We start from the raw sequence: 23,720 nt of genomic DNA on the forward strand, positions 1-23,720 counted from the left end.
AACCTGAACATAAAGCTGTTTGAACCTGGAGGTCTTTTGAGGAAACACAAATATCATTTTGTTAGTAGGCAGGAAACAGCTCACTTAAAATGGAAGCATACTATATCTGTTAGCATTAGATAGCCATTTACCTGTTTTTTGGGAGAACACACTGTACTCCATTTTCTGCTTTTCAGAGCTAATCATGATCTTGGCCACGATTTCTGCTCTCAGATGTGAGAGTGCACTAACACTACAATTAATCCTTTTGAAAGTATCAGGAGTAATAGAAAGGCAGACTACTCTTCTTCCTTCTCCCACCATGATAAGAAACAAAGGCCGTCTCTTAAGTAATGCTTTAAAGAGACTAAGCTGTCAAGTGTTATACATACAATTATGCATGAGAGCAGAAGCAGATTCATTGAACAAACTGCTTGCCTACAGAATCTTAATTTAGCCTTCCATTCGTGTGAGGCTTTAAAATTAAACTTCTGGAGGGATGGTAACAACTAGGAAATCATATACATTATGTGCGCTGACATGTTTAATATTTGCTTTAGAACACCAAGATTACATGAAAAGGAAAGCTATTTGTTCAACTATATTTATTTGTAAAAGAGTTGTATTAATTATCTGCACTCAATTAATCTAAGGCTCCTTGCTCAGGCCCATACTGAATGATCACAGATTTGAAGCTGAATGCTATAACATCTCATTGTCTACTAGCTGGGCCACAATTAATAATTAAGTTTTTAACAAAATTATTATTTTCTGTAGAATTGGAGAATCTGTGGCCTTCCAGAAATTCCTGGTGTACAGTTCCCAATAGCCCAGCAAGGCCAACAATAAGAAATTTTTGGGGGAAAATATATGTCCCTGTGAAATGTTTTTCATTCCAAAACTGTGTTGCAATCGTTTATTTACTCCTGTTCAGTTTTAATAATATGCTCACCGAATGCTACAAGAGAAAATCCTCAGAATTTATTGCCATTATGTAAGCTCTTTCAATACAACCTGTTTTACAAAAAAAAAAAAAAAGGTCAAAAGTTTCATCTTCCTGTTTTTGAGCCATGCCCAACATTATGAGGTTTCCTTTTGATTTCTTCACAATGCTTTTGACAGTGGGGTTTATAAAGCAAATCAGCAGTGGCTAAGTTTAGGCAAGGCAAGTAGCTCAACAGAAAGAATCTGCATATAGGGCAGATTTAAAAATGAGGCTGAATTTACAAGTCATGTTCTGAAGTTTTTAATAAAACGGCTGTAGTTTGAAGATCTTTATACTGCTAAAATGTACAACTTGGACAAAAGTAAATATTTTTACCCCTCACAATGTATTACCAAAATTCTAATTCTTGCAAAGTACCAGAAAAAAAGGTGTTCATATACCACAAGCGTGAATTACTTGTTCATTGCTAAGAGAAGCGAATTTGTGGGGGGGAAAGTAAGCAAGGTAGCCTACTGAAGTCAGATTACACGTGTTTTAATAATAAAAAAAAATTCCTCAATTTTGGCAGCTGACACCTGCATGTCCTACCTCGATATTTCCTTATTCTTTTTTAAACATAAGCAGTTCCTTCCCTTTCTCTTACCCTACACCAAGCCCACTGTAAAAATCTGGACCCTTAAATCACCTTCTGTATATTTACAAAAACTCTGACAACAAAATACAAACTAGCATGAAGGGAATGGTAGTTTGCATATACTGTTGTTGAATAAATATACCAATCCAATCAATCAGTTGAAGTTATGATGATTCAGACACAGCTGTATCTGTGACCAAGGGTGCTGGCTTTTCACTGAAGGCAGTCATCCTATCTCCTCTGTCTTCGGGAGACAATGCCTTGGCAGCAGGAGCACTAGAAGCAGCAGTAGTAACCATGGGGGGAGGAACAGCCATATCCAGAATGAGTGCAGAGGTTTGTTCCACATTTACAGTCGTGCCAGGATTCGCCGGGAAGCTTGATGTGACGGGAGCAGAAGACAACAGATCTGTAGGCAGGGTGGGCATCTCATTGATCAGTGGGAACTTGGCAAGGAATTCCGGTGACAGAGGAGCAATTCCAGAGAGGTGGACTGGAGGCAAGGTAGGAAGTGGTGGCAATCCTAAGAACATCAGAAGACAAAAACAAGCTTGCAGTCTACACGTGTAGAGTCATCAGCCTACAGAGCTATGTTATTTGTAAATAGCAATTTTACACTGCATGTGTGTATTACAAGGAAGATGGTGAGGATATATATATATATATATACAAAGAACCAAAGAGAAGAGGCTTTCCATAAGGGTCCCTATAGACATGTACTCTGAGCAAGATCTTTCTACGACAGAGATTAATTTCCTGGAGGTTTTCAAATTTTGCAGTTCCGTTTCCTCTAAAATAATAAATGAATGTGTGATAACTAATATACTAATTATTTCATTATGGTTAAGACTGAAAATAAATAAACTTTTCATCATTTAATCCATCTATGATGTAAAATCCTGACAAGATCTTCCAACTTTATTATTTTTAAAAAAAAAACACATTTCATTGAAACAAACAGTAAAACAATTTTCTGGCATCAATTTGTTTTGTGTGAGCAAGAAGCAAAAATGTATTACTTTATTAAAAGTTCCTCATAACCCTTAAAGAATCATAGCCCATCACTTAAGGACTCCTTGTTGCCTATAGAGATGGCCAAGTCTCATATTATTCAGAGCACAGCAAAGCTTTAAGACTGCTGTTAGCTTCTTATGGCACAAGGTATCTTGTATAAGAATCCTCCTTTCCCGCTTCAGAAAAATCACATTCCTTTATGCAGCTTATAGAGTCCAAATGAATAAACAACCATTAGCCAAAAACATGCAGACAAACTAAAAGGCATATGGTTCTGTTTTCACAGTCCTCTGAATCCTGTCCCATCCAATATCTATTCATGAAGATTTCAGGAAAATGACTTGAATATAAAAAAAATCAATTTATACACCAGGGTTCATAGTGCTTTTTGCATTTTTATGCCGTAAAGATAGTACTGTACTTTACATTTACATAGGAGACTTTTATTTCACAGTAATATTGTACCATCGATAACAATGTATCAAAAAGAGTTAACATTACTTTCTATTCTCAAGTATGCCAATAAAATATGACATGATAGTTGTTTAGTTGATTCAAATCTAGTTTTAATTTTTAGCACACAACACCATCCTGAGGTGGCACTCCAAAAAGAACGAGGACGGAAACTAAATTTAACTTTAAACAATTTAAACTTTAATCTAATTAACATTAAATTAAAGAAACAGTTAATCTCCATCTATTTATTTCCCTTCTCTTTATCAATTATATTGTGGAAGCAACTTATGGAAGAAGCTAGGAATATAAATTGTGTAACAATGCACAATAGTGTTGGGAATGCAAGAAAAATAAGGAAAAAGCATCCTCCTTTTGCAGGATTCTCTATAGGATTTCAGGGGCTTTTCTTCACCTGAGAATGGGGTCTAAATGTTATGACACTGAATTAAACAGGGCTACAGGCAAACATAGGAAAGCCTTACTTGTTATAAGATTAAGACCATTTAGTGCAGGGGTAGTCAACCCTGGCTCTTTTATGACTCGTGGACTTCAACTCCCAGAATTCCTGAGCCAGCTGTGCTGGCTCAGGAATTCTGGGAGTTGAAGTCCACGAGTCATAAAAGAGCCAAGGTTGACTACCCCTGATTTAGTGATTACATAAAGTCGTGTGCAACAGGACTGAACTAAAATCATTAGACTGGGTTATCAGGTGTCAGTTCAGAAATTTTTCAAAACATACCAGGCTGCCCAATGTCTGCTAATCCAGGACCAGGAATTAAGTGCGGACCAGATAAATTCAAGTTTATGTTCGCCAGGTTGGGGATGTTGCCCAGGTTGGGAAGTCCAGCAGGTAAAGTCATCAGTCCTAATAAAAATAAGATGCTAAATTTCAAAAGCTCATATTACTTGCAGAAGCAGAAAAAAGAAAAGCGACAAAGACGTTTATTGGAGGAACCACTTTGAATCTTTTCTAACAATCACAATATGTTGAAGAGAGAACATCAGACACATGGATATCCAGAAGATATCTTTGGTCATGTGTATCACTTCAAGGAATGAGCATAATATAGATGTATGGAAATAACCAGTGTGTACTTCCTTCCCTCACATAATGTAATATGAAGTTGTCTATTTACAAGACAGACAGCTATAGAGTGCCATTTTTCTATAATGCTTTGTATTATATACCTTTAAGTAATATTTTCAGAGAACAGTTCTTCTATGATTTTCAGAAATGTATATGAATACTGTGCCAAATATTACAGATAGACGAGGAGCAAAGGTCTTCTTACTCATAAACTGCAAAATATTTCTAATAGTCTTATAGTTTTAATTGCTACACCAATGCAGTTCTTTTCCTATAGGCATTCAGAGTTCCCAGTTCCCATTTTTATTTACTTTTTTTTGGTCATGTTAGGGTACAAGGCCACCCCTGTCTTTTTTGTATATTTGGAATAGTCCTCATATAAGAAGGCTTTTCAGTTATACATATTTTTCATACATATTTTTCCTTCAAATTGTAAATACTAACCTGCACTAATTTGCTGAGACCATACATTTGATTTCAAAGGCAGACACTATGGTATGTATTAAGACTGCACAAAGATACTCAGTCAAAAACTGTTAAAACATCCTCATCTAGTCTGGATCACTGTGGAGGTAATCCAATCACTCAAGGTCTTTAGCGCTAACCTTAAGGTAAGAGTCATTATACTTGTTTTTTAAATTGTTTTTTGTCTTGTATGAACTCATGTTTTAAACATATTAACTTTACAAAGAGCTTGAGCTGAAAAAGAGAGCTGCTATTGCAAAATTCATTTCATGTCAGATTCTCATTAGGGCTCATATAACAAAACATCAACTGAATTGTCCATTGAATATATAGACCATGGAAGTTTATTGAAAGAATTCTTAAATTAAGATTATTTTGGTTCTGGTATATTCATATCATTTTTGTGTAAGTGTATATGTGTGTGCATGTATTTATGCCTTCAGATAAGTGTTGACTCCTGACAACTACATGGATTTGGTCCCTGCAATTTTCCTGGCAATATTTTTTGCAAGTGATTTGCCACTGCCTCCTTCCTAAGGATGACAGAGAATGACTAGTTAAGGTGGGACTAGAATTCACAGTCTCCCAGTTTCTAGCCTGGTGTCTTAACCACCATACTGGCTCTCTATATTCATATAATACGGAATGAAAATATATCTTTTTTACATTTTGATTTATATTTATAAAAAGATGGTTTTCAATTAATTTAAATTGTATATTTAGCCACACATATATTAAATGAAATAAAATTAACATCATTTATTTGGCTAGCACATATAGTTCTCAGGATATTCTTACAGCACCTCCTATTTTCGGTATAAGCAAATAAACATTTACTACATCTAAAATTAATCAGTGATACAACACAATTCAAATATTTGAAAACTTCTACTCAAGTACTGTAGTGATCTGAATGAAGAAAGAAGTTTCACAGACTGTATTTTTAGAGTGGATATAGAAAGTCTATACACACACCCCTGTCAAAATGCCAGATGTAAAAAAAAAAGTCAGATCAAGAAAAATCACTTCAGAATATTAAAGTGGAACAAGTTGTGAAGTGATTTATCTTGGTCTTATTTTTTTTTTTTTGCATCTCAAAAACCTGACGTTTTACAGAAGGGTGAAGATTTTCTATATCCACTGTATTTAAAAACACTGTTTTCACTATTACACACATGAAAGTTCATCCACATTTATATCACATACCTGGTAACGGAGCTGCTGAGTTAATCGGAGGAAGAGGTTGATTTGCTTGGGGAGGCAATAATGGTACTGTAGGAACACCTAATGAAAAATCAAGCCATGTTATCTTTCAAATTCTGTTTTGAACATATCCAGAAAAATCTCTAAGCTAGCCCGACCTGTCTACCTTGAAAGCTGCCTCTAGGTTTTCCAGCAAAAATCTTTATTATTAAGCACTTTCATTTTTTTAAATTCTCTTTGATAAAACGATAGCTAGCTAGCTAGCTAGCTAGCTAGTACTCATCCCTAAGTAATCTTTTTTTATATTCTAGGGCAGATACATAACCTTTGCTATAAAATGATTTGGCAGGAAACAGTGTTCCTCTTCTCATACTTCCTTAAAGTGCTCAACACAAGTGGGAAAAGTGCTCATGCAAAGAGCACCAAAGACGGGCAAAATCTTATGAGCCTGAAATCTTCATTTGGAAAACTTTGCTTCCGTGCTTGTGTGTTTTGAGAAATATCATTTTGTGGGTTCTATCTGTTCCAAGCAATGCAACTAAGGCTGTTTTGTGGTTTGTTATTGCTTTGTAAGAGAAATAGGAATTTGCTATAAGCCCCTATTTCCTTGTTTTATCTTAAGGTGACAAAGATAGGTGAGATACAGCAGATGCTGGCTGCTACTGATTACCTAGCATGCATAAAATTTGGCCAAAGAGATGATTTTTAAAATTTTCTAAAACATTAAAAATGTAGAAAAATATTGGACGGGAAACAAAGCATAATTAATGTTTTGGATGCATTAGAGAACTCTTAATATTTGCTCATTCATTCTTAATGAAAACCCTTGTGCCGCACTGCATGGAGTTCTAGAATATATCCCAGCCTCAGAATAAAATTACAGCAGGTTCACATGACTAGCAAAAAAAAAGAAAAAAAAAAAGAATCAAGTTGGCAGAATTCTATAGAAACTAAGATTTTAACATCTGGCCTCTTCTTCAAGAACCAAACTTTTCTCCACCCAGCTCTCCAGTAATGTTCCATTTTATAGCTATATATCACATTACTGTACATGGCATGTAATTTAAATAGACTGCCATTCACCCCTGATATAATTACATTTAGAAAACAGAACACTGGTATTAGGATTACACAAAAGACAAACCTGTACTGAGCATGTTAGGGACAGCAGGAGTTGTGTTAATGGCAAGCCCAGCCAAGCCTTGTTCTACTCCTGTAGTTCCAGGTGGCAATGAAGGAGGGGGATTAACTGAAGACAGCTGCACCTAATTAAAAAGAACACTGTTTTATCAAAGATCTGCTGCTTTGTAAGATGTTACAAGGAAATAACATACATATCGGAATAATATGTTACAAAAGAAGGAATCTTATTCCACCAGAAGCGGTTGGGAGAGTCATAGTGTAGGTTGCAAAAGGAAAGGATGACAACTTACTTCTGTGAAGCCATCTTTGAGTGGACTAATAGGTGTACTAGACAACTGCCTGGGAAGAGAAATTTTCTTTCCCTCTTCGAAAGGACGAGTAGGTATTCGATGCAGGTATCCGTAGCCAATGCCACAACCTATGCTTTAAATATAAAGAAAGAAAGAAATGAGATTAACTCCTAAATATGTTCACACTTACCCCATGCCAATGGATTGCCTTTGAGGAATTGTATGGGCAGAATTTAAACAATATCCTTAAACAGGCATATTTCATTTATGAATGTAATAGCAGCATTTGTAAGGTATTGAAAATAGCAATCAACTTTAATTCATTTTTAAGGATTATCCTCATTTCCAAAGATATTACACAACTTTAGAGCAATTCAAAACTGTCGCCATAAAGACAGCATTAAAGTAAGGCTGTAAAAAATTAACTAGAGACATCTGAAAGGCTGGGCATATAAAATCCCACGACCTAAAGCAGTGGTGGCGAACCTATGGCACAGGTGCCAAAGACGGCACTCAAAGCCTTCTCTGTGGGCACGTGCGCTGTCGCCCCAGTCCTAGGCCTTCAGCTGGGTTTTATAAAACCTTTTCACTTTAGGCCTCCGCCGCCATGTGCAAAAAAAAAAAAAAAAAAAGGTTCAATCAGTCAATTTCAACTTCTCACGGGAAAAAAAAAGATCTTGCAAAGTTGGAATTGATTGAACTTTTTAGTCCCACCCAGTCTGCCGTTACCACTGCAGCCACGCCCACCCAATTGGCCACCCCCAGCCAATGGGCCACACCCACCCGGCACTCGACGATGCATAAGTGGGTTTTGGGTTGCAGTTTGGGCACTCAGTCTTAAAAAGGTTCGCCATCACTGACCGAAAGTATCTAATGAACAACTCTATAGCCTTCCTTCCCTCCAAATAAAGCCTTTCAGGGGCACCAGATACGGTTAACAATTATAGAGAAATCCCAAGCATCATGGGAATATAGAGGGATCCTTCTGCTTTTATTTTTCAATTTGCTTTTACAGACAGTCCTCGACGTACGACTGTAATTGAGCCTGGTATTACAGGTGTAAGTTTTGCCAGTTGTTAAGTGGGTTGTTGTTAAACAAATGCCGCATTCATTAAATGAACCCATTGTTTGCTGAAACCAGAAGTAAATATTGTAAAACGGCATAAATCACAGTCATGGGATTGTGGGACACTTCAAATGGCCATAAATGCAGATTGGCTGACAAGCGCTCAAAATGTGATCCCATGACCATGGGTGTGTGTGTGGGGGGGGGGGGCAAGCTGTTGAAACTTCAAATCCAGATCATAAATACTATTTTTGGGTCCATCATGGTTTCTAAGTGAAGGATCACCTGTATACTACTCTCTGTTCAGCTAAAAAGGAATAAAATGCAGAACTTTATTTTTCATGATATAGGGGTATATTAATACATTATGAGCTTGAAGGGGGGTCATTAAAAACATAATTAAAAACCTACAAGTCACACAGAAAATTATACAGCCAAGAGAAAGAAACCTGTAGCCATATAGAATGGACATTTATTTTCTAAATTAATGGAAACCTACCTGAATTATAGTATTCATCATATATAGAATTATAATATTCACGCAACACGCTGAAAATTTAAAGTACTTTACATATTTTAAGTGCTTATGTTCAGTAAAAGAGAGCGAATAAAATCTTGCAGTATGGGAATTGAATTTTGATGTGAGTTTTACCCTAAGATTTACTGTAAAACAGAAACACTAACAAATTATTCCTCATATATTCTGTCTGTTCAAAATGCAAATGGAGTTCATGGCTAAGCAATATCTTAAAATACTGTGAAAAAGATTTAATCTAACTGTCACTGTATCTGCCCAATCTGGTACAAATCTAATTGTGTGGGAACCACCCAGAAACAGTATCAAAATGGTGAGTTTAATCACATTTCATATCCCTTTAAACAAAAAACAGCTTACCTTCCCTCTCCACCCCATGCGGTATTTGGGGTAATAACGACTTCTCGACAATTATCGGTATCAGTGTTGTATACATAAAGTTTTAATGGCTTGCCTTCATGTGTTTCAATAAGAGAGAATAAATCTTCAGACTAAGGAAAAAACATATTGAGTTGACACTTCAATTACTTTTAATCAACTGTATTTTATTTGTTTTAGTTTAATGTTCTGAAATTCAGAATGAACTGAATTTCTTACTTTAGCAGATGAGAACATTCATTAGTTTATTTCTACCGATAAGTAAACATAAAAAATACGCATACGCACAAATTGTAAAATAACCTTTCTTTACTGTTTTCACTTGTTCTTTCTGCTCACCTTTAAATTATTAATACAATTAATAATAATAAATATTAACTTCTAAGTTATGTATGTCTACTCAAAAATAAAACTCAACAAGGCTTTTCAGAAAGGCAATTATAAATAATTGTGAGCAACCTGATTTGAGTCTAAAATGGTTAGCATCTTGATTTTTTTTAAAAAATAAATGAAATAACATATTTACCTCATTCATGACAGTATCTGCCCCAATGATGTAGTCACTATGAGGTCTAAGACCTGCAAGTGCAGCAGGAGAATTTGGTTCAACTTCCTAATTACAAAACATAAGGTTGTTTTTTTTTAAAAAAAGTGAATATCTTAATCAGATCAAGAAAAGTACAAAAGACAGATAAAAAAATTAAAAACTCTCTCAAATCAAGTTCAACTACTGATAACTATATGGCCACATGCACACTGTAAGAAGAGATTGGACAGCCATTTGTCTGAAATGGTATAGATCTCCTTTTGAGAGGGGGTTGGACTAGAAGATCTCCAAGGTCCCTTCCAACTCTGTTATTCTGTTATTATTATTTTATTTGAAGGGAGGGAAGAAAAGGAATGGGGGGGGGGAGGAAAAAAAGAGAGAGAAAATGAAATCTCAGGAATCAATATGGTTAAGATATGCTCCACACTTTTGCCACATAACCGCTAAAATACCTTTCAGTTTCCTTAACAAATGAAATGTGCACTTCAGGAAAAAAAATACACTGACTTCAAGATAGAGAAGTTGTTAAAACTGTGTATATACAGATATGTACCAAAAAGTATTTGCACAATGACTGTTGTTTTCGAGGGAAAGAGGAAAATCCCAGATAAGTAATAATGCATTAAACACATTACTGTGTTGGTAAATGTTATCTCTTCCTTGTTTTTAAAAAATACCCACCACAAACATATAGAAAAGCTTTATTTCTAGATATGCAACAAACTCTGTAATAGCCATCACACTATTTATATTGATACAGATTTTAATCTAATGAAGAAAGTGCAGTAAAGGAAATATATGCAACTAATTGAATTTTTTCTGTGCCACTTGGTAAAAATAAGTGGTGCATTCCTATGGGAAGCATAAGCATACTCATAGCTAAAAGGCAGTTAAAGCCAGAAGATTCTACACACAGAATGATTTTCTTCTCTTAAAAAAAAAATATGGAGCTTCTACTTACCAGCACGTGCCACACGTTCTCATTGGCGCCATCAAAGCTGCAAAACCGAATGCTCACGCCCAGCAAACCCTGCCCTCCCCACATGTTGCTGGGGGTTACCGATGTCTCTCGGAGCTCCAGGGTTTTGCTGCTATAGACCAGCATCTTAACAGGCTTTTCCACGTTGGCTTTCAACAGATCCTTCAACGTGTCATTGTCTTTATTCTAACAAAGGTATAAAGACAGAAATTCACTCAATTCATTTGCAGTTATGCTCACACTATACAATGTACCAGCATTTCCAAATACTCGATAGAAGGACATTTTGGATAGGACATTTTGGGCATTCCTAGCATTAAACCTATGCCTTTCCTAATGTGCCCAATTTTCACTTTCTTACAACAAAACAGGCAGAAGCATGCTCTTGTAATTTTAATCATTCTCTCTTCTTCTAACAATTATTTGTCCCTCATAACAAACCATATACCATGTACTAACTTTCCCTCAGCATTTGCATATTGACTAGACAGCACCAATCTACAATAAATTAACATTATCCCAACTAACCTCCTGACCCCCAGACCCAGAAAATCAGCCAGTTTTTTTTAAACTTTCTGAAAAGCCAGGGTGTTGTTGTTGTTTTTTTTGCCAGTTACATTTAATATGTACCTCAACTACCCATATACATTTCACAGACGGAGAAGCCAGGGATTTCATATAGCATTTCAAAAGACATGAAAAATCCATATATCATAATCTTGTCCTCTTTGGATTCCTATAACCGGGATAACGTTGCAGGATCTAATCTGGTCAGTCACCAGGACCAGAGGCTTAGTCTTCTGAGCTTTCCATCCTCAGGGCTCCAGCACGAGTCCAAAAGCTTGGGAGACTAAATCTCTGGTCCAGATTGGATCCTGCAACATTTCCCTGGGACACATATATTTGCCTTCATTCATCATATGTTCAATCTATGTAACGGGTACCAAGGTAGGAATTAAATAAAACTTAAAGAAACAGCCTATTTCTTCTTTCATCAACAATCCATCAGCAGGAATTTTATATCTCAGGAATCTATGCCTGGAACAGTCTGTTTCCTTTTGCCAACTAAACTTTCCAGAGGAAACAGATTTGCTTGTACAAACAGGTCTCAAATTATTTTTTATGAGTGAAAAACTCTTTTCAACTGGGAAAAGATTATTACCCCACCTCTCCAGGCATAACTCCATAACATTGGATTGTGAAGTTATAAATCTGGATTTATGTTTTTAGGCACCCACCCATAACTTTTAATTTGGGGATTCACTTACCAGCCTGGAACCATTAATAGAAACAATAAAATCAAAAAATGGCTCCAATCCAGCTCTATGTCCTGGTGAATTTTCTTGCACCTAGAACATAAACATTACATGGAAAATCAGAGAGATGATGTAATAGGTTTGGTAATAATCAAAAGCGGCAACAGCAACAATATGATTCCAAGCATGGAAAACCTTAATAAAAACATAAATGCTGTCATTAATTAAAGCCAACAGTACACTAAGAACTTTTAGGGAGTCAAACCAATTTAAAAAGACAAATATATGTCACCTCTTGGAAATAATAGATAACAAGCCCTGTTATCAACTGTGGACAATAACTGTGGACAAATCTTAGGAAATCCAGTTGTCACATAGGCAATTGCAATTTAAGGGCTGCAGCCTTTGAAATTAGATTTCAATAACTTTCCAAAGTTTCTGATTGTGTGAGCCTTTTCTCAAACTATACAAACCAATCTCTGCCCATCTACGAATTTGTTTTGAACACAGCTATATTACACATGGTAAGAAGCATTACAGTTGGGTATGAAATAAACAACTATTACTAGTACAGACAGCTAGAGTTCCTAATAAAATAGTAAAATGTAATAAAAAGAAAGATAAATGTTAAAGATGTAGATCATATTTTAAATACCACAGTTAGAGTAATAATAGCTCAAAAGGAAATTCTATTAACAGGTTGGCTAAACGGTTTCGAACCAAACCAAGATTGACAGAACAAAAACAAATTTACAGACATTAGGACCGCAGTTTTTGGATTTGAGGCAAAAATGTGTTCCGGAGCATACAGATGAGAAGGGAGGATCTTTCTGTGACTCATTAAATTGGTCCCATCTTGCATCAAGATTGTATGGCTGCCTTGCATAGTTACACTACAATCATCAGAAGACTATAGTTAAAAAAACTGTTCAGAAAAACAAATGACTGCTTTCTTCCTTTTCGGCTAATCACGAGGAAAGCTTGAGACCTCTGATAACTAAAATGTTTTTAGGTTATTAATTAATAATATCTACATACAGCTGTCTACTGATACTGGGGATATCATTTAGTCTCTTTTGTGGTTATTTTGCTGGAACAGTATTTCATCACAATCATAAAGCCATAGAACCCAACACAATCGAACTACAAGCAGTGTAATGGCTTATGACTATAATGGAGCCCAACATTTCCGTTGCTGTTAACTAGTAGAGCCCATTTTATGATCTTTTACCTGTACACATTACAGGTAGTCCTTGACTTACAGACATTGGTTTAGTGACTGTTCAAAGTTACAATGGCACTGAATTTTTTTTCCACATACACAACTGTTGCAGTATCCCCATGGTCACATGATCAAAATTCAGACATTTGATAACTGGTATGTAGGGGAAGCCCATTTCACTAGCGTACTGAAGTGATTTGCTTAACAACTGTGGCAAGAAAGGTCAGAAAATGGGGCAAAACTCACTTAACCACTGTCTTGCTTAGCAATGGAAATTTTGGGCTCAGTTGTCACCATAAGTCAAGGACTAATGTATACCTCTACTCTGCAAGCCACATTGGTTGCCAGTCTGCTTCTGGGACCAATTCCAGGTGCTGGCTTTGATCTTTAAAGCCCTTTATGGCATGAAATCAGATTATCTGATATATATTTGGAAACAAAGGGAAGTCTTCATGTTCTGTTTTCTACCTGACGACAAACTGGTCTGACCACCAACTGTCTTGTGGAAAGAATCTCTCAGGGAAGAGAGGAAGGAAGGAAGGAAGGAAGGAAGGAAGGAAGGAAGGAAGGAAGGAAGGAAGGAAGGAAGGAAGGAAGGAAGGAAGGAAGGAAGGAAGGAAGGAAGGAAGGAAGGAAGGAAGGATTAAACAAGACTGCTCAGCTGCATTCTAGCACCATGCAACCTATTAAACTTTGGGAAGGGCCATGTATTTTTAAATTTGTTTTAAAATTTGTTTAGTGGCCATTCAAAGTTACAATGGCACGGAAAGAAGTGAAACTGTTGCAGCATTCCTATGGTCACATAATCAAAATTCAGACATTTGGCAACCGATTCATGTTTATAACGGTTGCGGTGTCCTGGAATCATGTGATCATCTTTTGCAGCCCTCTGACAAGCAAATTCCATGGGGAAATTTAACAATGGTGCTTCTAACTTAATAACTACTGTGATTCACTTAACAACTGTGGCAAGAAAGGTCATACACAGAGCAAAACGCACTTAATACCTGCCTCGCTTGGGGTCAATTATAGCCATAGGTTGAGGACTATCTGTACTGAACAGCAGGACTATCATCCTGCTCCACTCAAAGTTTTGGAAGAAAAGTTAACTTTCTCATCTTCTAAAACTGCTGTCTTGTATAGCATGTATTAAATAAAAATTTGATTTAATATACAATTTCTAGCATTACTTCAACCACAAATATGTGATCTGAGGGTCTGTAATTATAAGAATGCATGAGAGGCAGGAATCTGGACATATTTGGTCTTCATCTGATAAATTCTAGTTGGCAGAATAGTAATGCAAGAATTGACCTGGATCTATAAGAAGTGATAGGAAAGTTTTACAAATGTAATTTCATAGATGCCACTAATATCCTACAGACTGATTCAAATAGACTTGTCTGATTTATTTGCAAGTCAGTTCTAAAGTTATTTTCTTATTTTAGAAATTTTAAAATTCCCTAAGCACCTAACATTTAAAACTATTGTGGATATCATCTTCAATCCAAAACATTTAAGAAGAGCTTTTGATAAGAAGGCCTGCAAAAGTGGCAGCCAGTTTATCAACTACAAAATGCTGAAGGCAGACTTTTTTTGGTAGTAGTTCAGCAGAGAGACAATGTAATAAAACATTTTCAACATAGAGTCTGCATTAAAGGCTATGCTTCAGTTCCCTCCATTAAAATCGACTGAGCTTCTTTTCTTTTTAATTGGCTGCCACAAGATTCCACTGAACTATTCAGAAACAACTTTCTTTTTCAGAGAAAAAGCTCTAAGTAAATCGATCCAACTGTTACAAGAAAGTAAATCATCTATACTGAGTAGTCTCACAGCTACATATAATTGATTGTTTTAGGGTACTGCACTACCATTCATTCTACCAGAGTTATAACCAAACAAGCCAGACGAAAGCAAAAAACAATAATCTTGACGGTCTTACTGCCAAAATTCAATATTAAAAAAGTTATTTAACATGCAAATAATTTTAGGTAACAATGCTTTCCTACTGTAAGTAATATGGTAAGTTCAAAACAGAGTGCATAATTATTATTACTACATGGACCATGACAATCTCAGTTTGCTTTCCAATTATATTTGCAGAAATGTGTATAATTAGTCTATTCTGTAGTTAAATGTCACATAAAGCCATACAGTAATGCAAATACACTTGTTTCCTGCTTTTACCTTACACAATAAAAACACTCTGCCATATCCAAGTTCATGCCTTAGACAACCTCTAGTTATCTATGACTTTGTTCAGAAGGAAACAAGGGAGATGGAATGTGTTACCATGGACCTTAACAAGGACAGCAAATGCTTACTTTTTTTTTTAAAATCCCTTGTATGTCTCTGGTTTAGTTCTTCATTAACATAACTGCTATTAGATATACTAAAGAGTTCAAATTTCCCCGAGGTTATGTGTCTCTTTGGGGTCTTAAAACACACAGAATTTATTCTAAATCACTGCCTGAGGCAAAAAGTATCTTTAAAAAACACTAACATGCAACTTATATTGGAAAAATTAAAACAGACAAAAATGTTAACAAAAATTAGTTTAACAGGCACACAGGCAAAGAACTAGTAGGTTCTATATAAAAGCTTGTAAACTAAATTATTTAACCAATCTCACATTTTTATTTTGGTCATAGATTAGTTAGCAGATTTTTTCAAAATATATATGGGAAGGAACTACATTTTATTTTATTTAGGTGATGTATCTTTAGCATGATTTTCCCTTTGATATTCTTAATCTAACATTTACTTAATTCACATCTCCTCTCTGACAGATACTTATATATACACCTGATAATACTGTTTTATGTATAAACCTGATATAATGCTGTTTTCTCTTGCATATTGTAGTATATTCTTGTATCCAACGTATTTATTCATGTATATTTTCCTCAATAAATCTACATAGGTGAAACACTGACAGATATTCCAGATTTTTGAAGTATCTGCTTTTTGAATTTTTCTGTCACATTCTGGAGATCTGCATTTCTATATGTCAAATAAGGAATGTATGAGTCTGACATTCCTCTTTTTATGGGTCCTTCCTGGCTACAAGTTCCACTGATCTGAAGTCACTAGATCCAGAGTCAGATTTAGGATAAGTAATGTCAAATGTTTCATATTCCACTAGTTATTAACTTCATTCTACTATCCCTTTTGTTTCATTGGCCTATAAGTATTTTTCCTGATTTTTAAAAAATATTTAATTCCCTAATATTCTGATACAAATAAACTGTTCAGATGGTGCTTCCTCTGTCACATGCCTTCTTAGTGATAGCAGGAATGTCATAAGCCATATTCAGGCATTTGCTTGAAAGCAAAGCACTTAAGCTGGATACTTGATGGGGCTGCATGCAGTACTTCCTCTTTGCTTTTCCCTATCTCCTTGGACTGACTCAAGAGGCCCAAAGGGAAGCTGTACTGTATCTGAGTTTACCTGAACCAGATGGCTTCTATCCATGGCATTCAAGATACTGTTTATTTGGCCCCAGGTTGTATGAAGACTTTTAAACCTGCCTTCAAATACCTGTAAGCACAAATACAGCTTCCCTTGCATGACCTAAACAGACTGGGAAAGAAAGATTATGCTGGATGGAAGACGTGGCCAATTCTATCTGGTTCTGGCCCTCATGTGAAGAACTGTGATGTCTGTCAGATTTGAAACACAGCAGAATCTCCTAGCTTTCTTGCTAAATGCAGCTAGTAAAGAATGCTTCTATTTAATGTTATGACTAGCATGCAAAACAAACAAACCAACCAGAAACAAGGACTGAACTCTATGTCTCCAATTTATAATAGCAATTTGCTGTTTCCCCTAGGAGTGTCAATGTATAAGACTTGAAGTTATTGAACTAAGTTGGAGAAAAATGCGATCAATGAGAATGCAGCAAACTGATGGCAACTCATACCCCATTTAGCCACTATCTCACTCAGCAGTACAACAATTTAACCAAGAAGAAAACTACAAATGCTCTTTTACTATATCATAGGATTTTACTGCCTGGTAGAAACGTACCTTTTAATTATGATATAGCAGGGGTGTCACATCAGGGTTGTAGTTGACCTTGGGGGGGCTGGGGGGGCAAAGTGGGGGTGGGCGTGGCCAGGATGGGCATGGCCAGCTCAATGTCGCTCATATTGGGGGGCGCATGTAGTGGCCCGGGCAAGTCTGGGGGGGATACATTGTCTCCAGCTGAGGAAGGCGAGACCAGAGTGAGCACTATACCCTTGTCCACCAGAGGAGCCTTGCTGTCCCTCTCAGGCCATGCAGAGGACCCCCAGTGATGCAGGATGCTGGAGCCATGGCCTTGTGTTTGACATGTCTGTATTACAGCATTTCATGCTGGGGAAACCTAGGAAAAGTATCTTCTATTACAGTGTTCCTCAACCTTGCCAATTTTAAGGCATGTGGACTTCAACTCCCAAAATTCCACAGCCAGCAATGCTGGCTGTGGAATTCTGGGAGTTGAAGTCCACATGCCTTAAAATTGGCAAGGTTGAGGAACACTGTTCTATTACTATCAATTTCTGTGAAAAATGAATGACTAAGGAAAAGTAATCACAGAGAAAGGAGGAAGAGGGGGAAGAAGACAAGTCAAATTGCCATCAATCCAATGCCTTTATATATGAGAGACCTTAATACATATCTAATGTCTTATTCAGTAAGAACTGCCTTATATCTGCCTAGCTAACTTCCTAATCAATGGATATACAACATACTGCACTCTTCATAACTCCCCAGTGTTAAATTGCTTGATCATCAAAAATTTGCCCTCCCTGAAATAAACAGCTGCTTTTAAAATTAAGAGTGTTGAACAAAGTTGACAAATTACAAATTATATGAGAAACATAAATTTTCAAACCAGCATATAAAAGATAAACTCACACTTGACCATATTGAAAATGTATTATTCAATTTACCGTATATGCTCCCCATCCCACGTAAAAATTTATCTTTTTCACCACCTAAGTAAATATTCTATATATTAAATACAATACTTTCTGTTTTAGTGTGTTTTACTATGCTGTTTAGCATTTTTTCATTACTTTCTATATACTTAATGTTTTAAGGTATCAGAAAAAGGTTGATATATAAATGGCCTAAAAGAAATACAATGAATAGTTTTTACGACACAGAGAAATTACTTTTCATTTGTGTCACCTTTTATTTCTTCTTCAACAGTTAAAATACCAAGAGCATAAATTATTTTCTATCTTGGAGTCATCTGGCGTAGTGATTAAGGGAGACTGTGAGATCTAGTCCCACTTTAGGCACAAAGCCAGCTGGGCAACTTTGCATCATTGATTTCCTCTTAGCCCTAGGAAGGAGGCAATGGCACGCCTGAAAAACCCTGCCAAGAAAACTGAAGGGACCTGTCCAGGCAGTCTCCAAGAATTGGACATGACTGAATGAAAGAAAAAAAAGAGAGAGAGCTGTATATCAATGTAGAAATGTAGAATAAAATGTTAAGGAAGCACTACTACACAAATCCAATTTCCAATTATGAAGCTGACACAAATTTCCTCTAGGGCTACTGTTAGTTTGGAAATAATCAAACTTGCAACTGACAACATGATTAGTCTTTCTGGTATTTATCAGATCTTGAACAAAGTATTCCATATCTCTTGCCTAGCAATCCTTCAAATAGCAAATTACTGAAAATCTTTGTCTCTTGATGCCTATTTATATTGGAAAAAAATATTTGAACCAACTAAAGTTGTAATAACTCTGGAATCAGATGATGATGAAATGAACAAATCTCACTAATGTGAAAAGTTCTGACATCCTGACAAGCTGACATTTACTACTGTAATTTTTGTGGAATTCTCTTGAAGAAAGTGCAACAAAATTGCTCAAACTGCATCATACACTTGCTTTTAAAAACATCAGGTATATTACTCAAAGTAAAAATACTTCCACCAACATATAACAGAAATAATATGAACCCCCGAGTGTAGGAAAGATCACAGAAATTATAAGTTTTAGGGTATGTAAAGTTAAGACAATGGAAATCAATCCTCCACTTGCATCTGCTAACAAGCTTCAATACCCTACTGGGTTAACACACATCAGTTATCCTAACTGCCAATATGGCTTATTTCACCATTCTATGGGGTTAGTTTATTAGCTGATTATGTTTTGAAAGTTCAGCTTACGTTTTTAAATTAAACAATTACTTCTCCCAAAACGGGAAAAACAGAATAGATTTCATAGTGCAGAACTGACAAGATCCCTGATTCTCCCCAGAAGAGATTCAGATATTTTACATCAGCACATCCTTTGACTTATCAAGCTTTTTAACGAGCAGCTTGATCGAGAAGTAGTAATATAACTGTCACCCAGGATGGCTTGTTCTAGCATATAAAAATCAATAACGTACTCCAAAAACCAAGGTCAGGAAGAGCATCACGAGATAATAAGCTCGTGAAACAGATCGTGCACGAACTGATGATAGTTGCCACTGGATTTCAAGCAAGATTTACTGGCTGAAACATTCTCCGAAGTCACTCAGCCCAGAGTTATTATTGGGAACGTGGACGCGACTCCTCGGCCATCCCATCTCCTTCTTAAGGAACAAAAACGGGCACTTCCTTCTCGCTTTCTACCTTCTCTGCTTAAGAGAAGCGCTAAGTAGCAAAACTAATTTCTGGCACGGATCTTTTTTTTTGGCGGGGGGAAAGGGAAAAGGAAGAGCAGAGATCCCCATGACTAGGTATTTCCCAAGCGGCGACCCGAGAAAGGCTGAATTAATCCTCCAAGTCATCGCCCACCCGCCCTCCTCCACGGCAGGGCTCATATATACTCCAGCAATCTTGGAAGTCACCCGTGGGGCGCCAGGCAAAGCTCAGTCCCGGCATTCGCGCATTCCTGCACGCTTCGCCTGCCGCGGAATGCCTTCCCCCTCCTCCGTGCACGGCCTTCCCACGTGCACTCGAGCCCCCTTCCCCGAGTCGTCCTCTCCTCTTACTCTCAAGACGTGGTAGCCTTCGGTGCCCCCGCCAGGTATCTCCACGCTCTGCGACAAGCCCATGGCTCAGGCCCAGCGGCGGACGACCAGGGCGCCGAGCGGTGGCAGCGGCTTCTCCGGGGCGCGCAAACGGACGCGCGGCGCACCCGCCCCTCCCTCCCGCGCCAGCCAGCCAGCCAGCCAGCCAGCCAGCCGCCGTTGCCGCCGCACCAAAGACGTGGCACTCCGTCGGGCCGGGACGCTCGCTGCGCAGGACGCTGGGATACGCAGGCCTCCGTGGCGGCAGCAGCAGCTCCCCGACAGCGCCGCCTGCTGGACCCAAGGAGCGTGAGCGAAAGGGCGACCCGGGCGAAAGCGCTGCGGCGCATGCGTACCGCGAGGACGCTCAGGAAAATGATTTCCCCGCCCCCCCCCACCCTTGCTCGCAGTGCCTTCTGGGATATGTAGGGAAAAGACGGAAGGAGAATCAGCATAAACGTGTGACCTGCCTCCTAAGTGGTTCAACGGAGGCCCGCGAGGCTCTAAACTGGTGATGACCCGTCGTTATTGCGGTATCGCTTCGGGGCGCCTCGTGCTGCTCTCTGGCGGTGAAAAAGGGAAAGGACTTGTTCGGTAATCGGTCTCTGCCCACAGGGCGCGTTTTTTGTGAGCCGCGTTCAAAGCCCCAACACCTAAGGCGACCTTGCTTGCACGGCTTGGAGCCTAAACAGGGGTTGGGGGCCATTAGGAAATCCCAGGCTATAGGCTAGCCCAGGGGTAGGCAACCTTGGCTCTTTTATGACTCGTGGACTTCAACTCCCAGAATTCCTGAGCCAGCATAGCTGGCTCAGGAATTCTGGGAGTTGAAGTCCACGAGTCATAAAAGAGCCAAGGTTGCCTACCCCTGGGCTAGACTGAGATTGCTGAAAAAAAAAACCTCTCGGGAAAGAAAAGCAACCTCCGTACAGTGGCTAAGAAAACCTCATGGAAACCACCGCTGGGTCTGAAGTTTTATTGGGAAAGCTACTTGACTTTCACACGTCAAGCTGCCAGTGGGTTTTAATATGTTTTGAGGATTCGGCCAATGTGTTGAGCAAACTATCATATGTGGCAGAGGGTGTCTTGAAAACCCTGAACAATTCAGTGACATGTGAACCTTAAGATGTGCCCCCTATTGGCTTTCGAAAGCCAATAGGAATTGCTGCTGAGCGCGCCAAAACACCCTGCGGCAAACTTTGCACATGCAAGTTGTCTGCAGCGAAGGCGAATTGGCAGGAACTTTGTACCCCTCCCTGCTACCCAACTGCATCATCTCCTAGTTAGTCCTGAAGATACCTGGAGGAGACTGAAGTGGTGACACCACGGTCACTTTCTCTTGATCTTCGGCCCTGCTAGGGCAGTGTTTCTCAACCTTGACAATTTTAAGGCATGTGGACTTCAACTCCCAGAATTCCACAGCCAGCTGGCTGTGGAATTCTGGGAGTTGAAGTCCACATGCCTTAAAATTGTCAAGGTTGAGAAACACTGTGCTAGGGCAATAATGGCTGCAGGCGCAAGAGGCAGGGGCGGCGGGGTTGCTGCAGGCGGGGGTGTGAGGGGCAGGGTTGAAGTCCACAAGTCATAAAAGGGCCAAGTTTGAAGGCTCCCGCGGTAGATAAATGTGGTTGTTAGTTCACTGAGTTGTGTGACGAGACCTGTTGTATATCTAATCTCAAAAAAAGATTCTCATCATAACAAACTCATCCTTGCCATACCTATTCAAAAGTCAGATTATTGAATACTCTTTTTTGCTTTCATTGTACTAGGGCTTAAATACAGCAATGTTTAGATACATGCCTGCTGACCCAACTTCAAAAGGGAAGTGGATCTGGATGGAATTGGGGATAGGGTTTCTGTATGCTTTCATGGTACACAAAAGAGCATTTCAAAGGATCCTGCAGGAGTGAACAACGGGTGGGGGCAGCAAGTTTGCAGTTTTTCTAAGCCATAAACCACAGCCTTCAAAACTCTGGGGGCATAAGAGATGCATAACTAAAACGTGCTTTCACATGTATTTTTTGACCGCATGATGGCATAAATGTATTCACAGCTTATCAACTAAGAGTCTTAAGTCTTTTTGATTTTAAGACTAGCTAATACAGGAAATGAGCCCGGAAGGTGAAAGATTAATTAAACCCTCACTCCTCATACAACTTAGGTGAGGCCACTATGTCTGAGTGGAGGAACAAAGATAGTAGGGGAAAGGCAAATCTCATAATGCTTTTTTTTGAAAGAGATGACTGGTATTTCCCCTTTCTAGCCTTCAGCTTTAAGAAAAATCTTGGTGTAGAGGAGAATTGCTGACTGACCATAATCATGCATAATCAAGTCAGGTTGATGCAAGGAAAGGATGAAGCTCTCGTAACCAGTGGCATCTGCAGCAAACCATGATGTTGCCAAAATGATGCAGATGTACATACTCATGTCAGAGCATCTCATGTAGGTATCCAAGTGACAGCATTGGTACGGTAACGGCATCACACAATTAAACATTGAAAAGTTGTTACTAGATTCCTGATCATCAAACAAATGTGGTCATTTATTATCCTTCCTATTACCCATGCCACCTTGGACCTGATTCTACAAGGGTCAAGACACGTGAGATAGCAGAAATGTAGCACACTGTACTCTTATTTTCAATCCCTTCATACAGGCAGATATTATTCATATTGGAATCTTCTATATAGCTTACCCATAGCTCAAGAAAATAGAAGAGCAGCCTTATTTTTTATTCATCAGATCTTTAAATATTGGAGTAGAAAAGGAAGGATTGCACTATTAGTCTTTGTCATTCTGGCATATTATCTGCTACTTCTGTTTTATTTTTATTGCTCTATATTTTTATTTGAATCATCTGCTTTGACAGGCTAAGCTGAAAAATGGCTAATAAAGAATTGAAATTAACGCTTGCATATTTTTGGTAGGATATTCAATTAGTGATGGGGCTGTTCACAGAGTGATAGTAAAAGTTGTTATACTGAATAATATAAAGGCCATGCAGCATATAAACATCTGTAGCTGATAAGGCAATAAAATGCATATGCAAATTAGTAGAAAAATTAGCATGGCCTATTCTTAAATATATATGTGGAGTAAAGATAATATGTGGAAATCTGATGCAGACTCACTTGAATAGAATTTTTCTTTTTGTTGCTGTGGAAAACCTATTTTTTTTAAATCAATGGTTTATAAAAAATATTTGGTCAGGTTACAGTGAATATTAAAAACCAAAGTAAGTAATACATAAAATGCACAGACAACAGGGAATCTATAAGAAATGCAATCTTGGTGTAAAGTAATAGTCTGAATTACTGCAGTGGACTCTACACGGGGCTGCTCTTGAAGAACGTTCAGAAACTTCAACTGATGCAGAATGCAGCTGCACGGGTAATAAATGGTGCTGGTTATTCAACACGTGTAACATTACTGCTACGTGAACTACAATGGCTACCAGTGGGTGAAATTCCCACTGCTGGTTATTGTTATGGGTGTTATTCCACATGAAACCATTATCACCTT

General features: G+C 38.0%; 1 protein-coding gene across 1 annotated transcript; it reads right to left on the minus strand.

Annotated features, from left to right (window-relative positions):
* Positions 1 to 940: 940 nt before the first annotated feature.
* On the minus strand, positions 941 to 20,295 carry GORASP2 (golgi reassembly stacking protein 2). Its single transcript, XM_015811869.1, has 10 exons — positions 20,184 to 20,295; positions 11,991 to 12,071; positions 10,705 to 10,908; positions 9,723 to 9,809; positions 9,179 to 9,309; positions 7,218 to 7,350; positions 6,929 to 7,049; positions 5,788 to 5,865; positions 3,769 to 3,894; positions 941 to 2,082 (listed from the first exon to the last, which is right to left on the minus strand). Exons 1-10 carry the CDS (start codon positions 20,244 to 20,246, stop codon positions 1,724 to 1,726), a joined length of 1,383 nt encoding a protein of 460 aa, XP_015667355.1. The 5' UTR covers positions 20,247 to 20,295; the 3' UTR covers positions 941 to 1,723.
* Positions 20,296 to 23,720: the final 3,425 nt, after the last annotated feature.

Source organism: Protobothrops mucrosquamatus, unplaced genomic scaffold (genome assembly GCF_001527695.2).
Source record: "Protobothrops mucrosquamatus isolate PMUCROS unplaced genomic scaffold, P.Mucros_1.0 scaffold54, whole genome shotgun sequence".
NCBI lineage: Eukaryota > Metazoa > Chordata > Lepidosauria > Squamata > Viperidae > Protobothrops > Protobothrops mucrosquamatus.

Excerpts from the sequence above, each read along its gene's own strand:
- GORASP2 (XM_015811869.1), bottom strand. The coding sequence starts at position 20,246 with ATGGGCTTGTCGCAGAGCGTGGAGATACCTGGCGGGGGCACCGAAGGC. Across the intron at positions 10,909-11,990 it reads CTATTAATGGTTCCAGGCTG|AATAAAGACAATGACACGTT; the intron begins GTAAGTGAATCC and ends TACCTTTGTTAG. Across the intron at positions 3,895-5,787 it reads CTCAGCAGCTCCGTTACCAG|GACTGATGACTTTACCTGCT; the intron begins GTATGTGATATA and ends TATTTTTATTAG.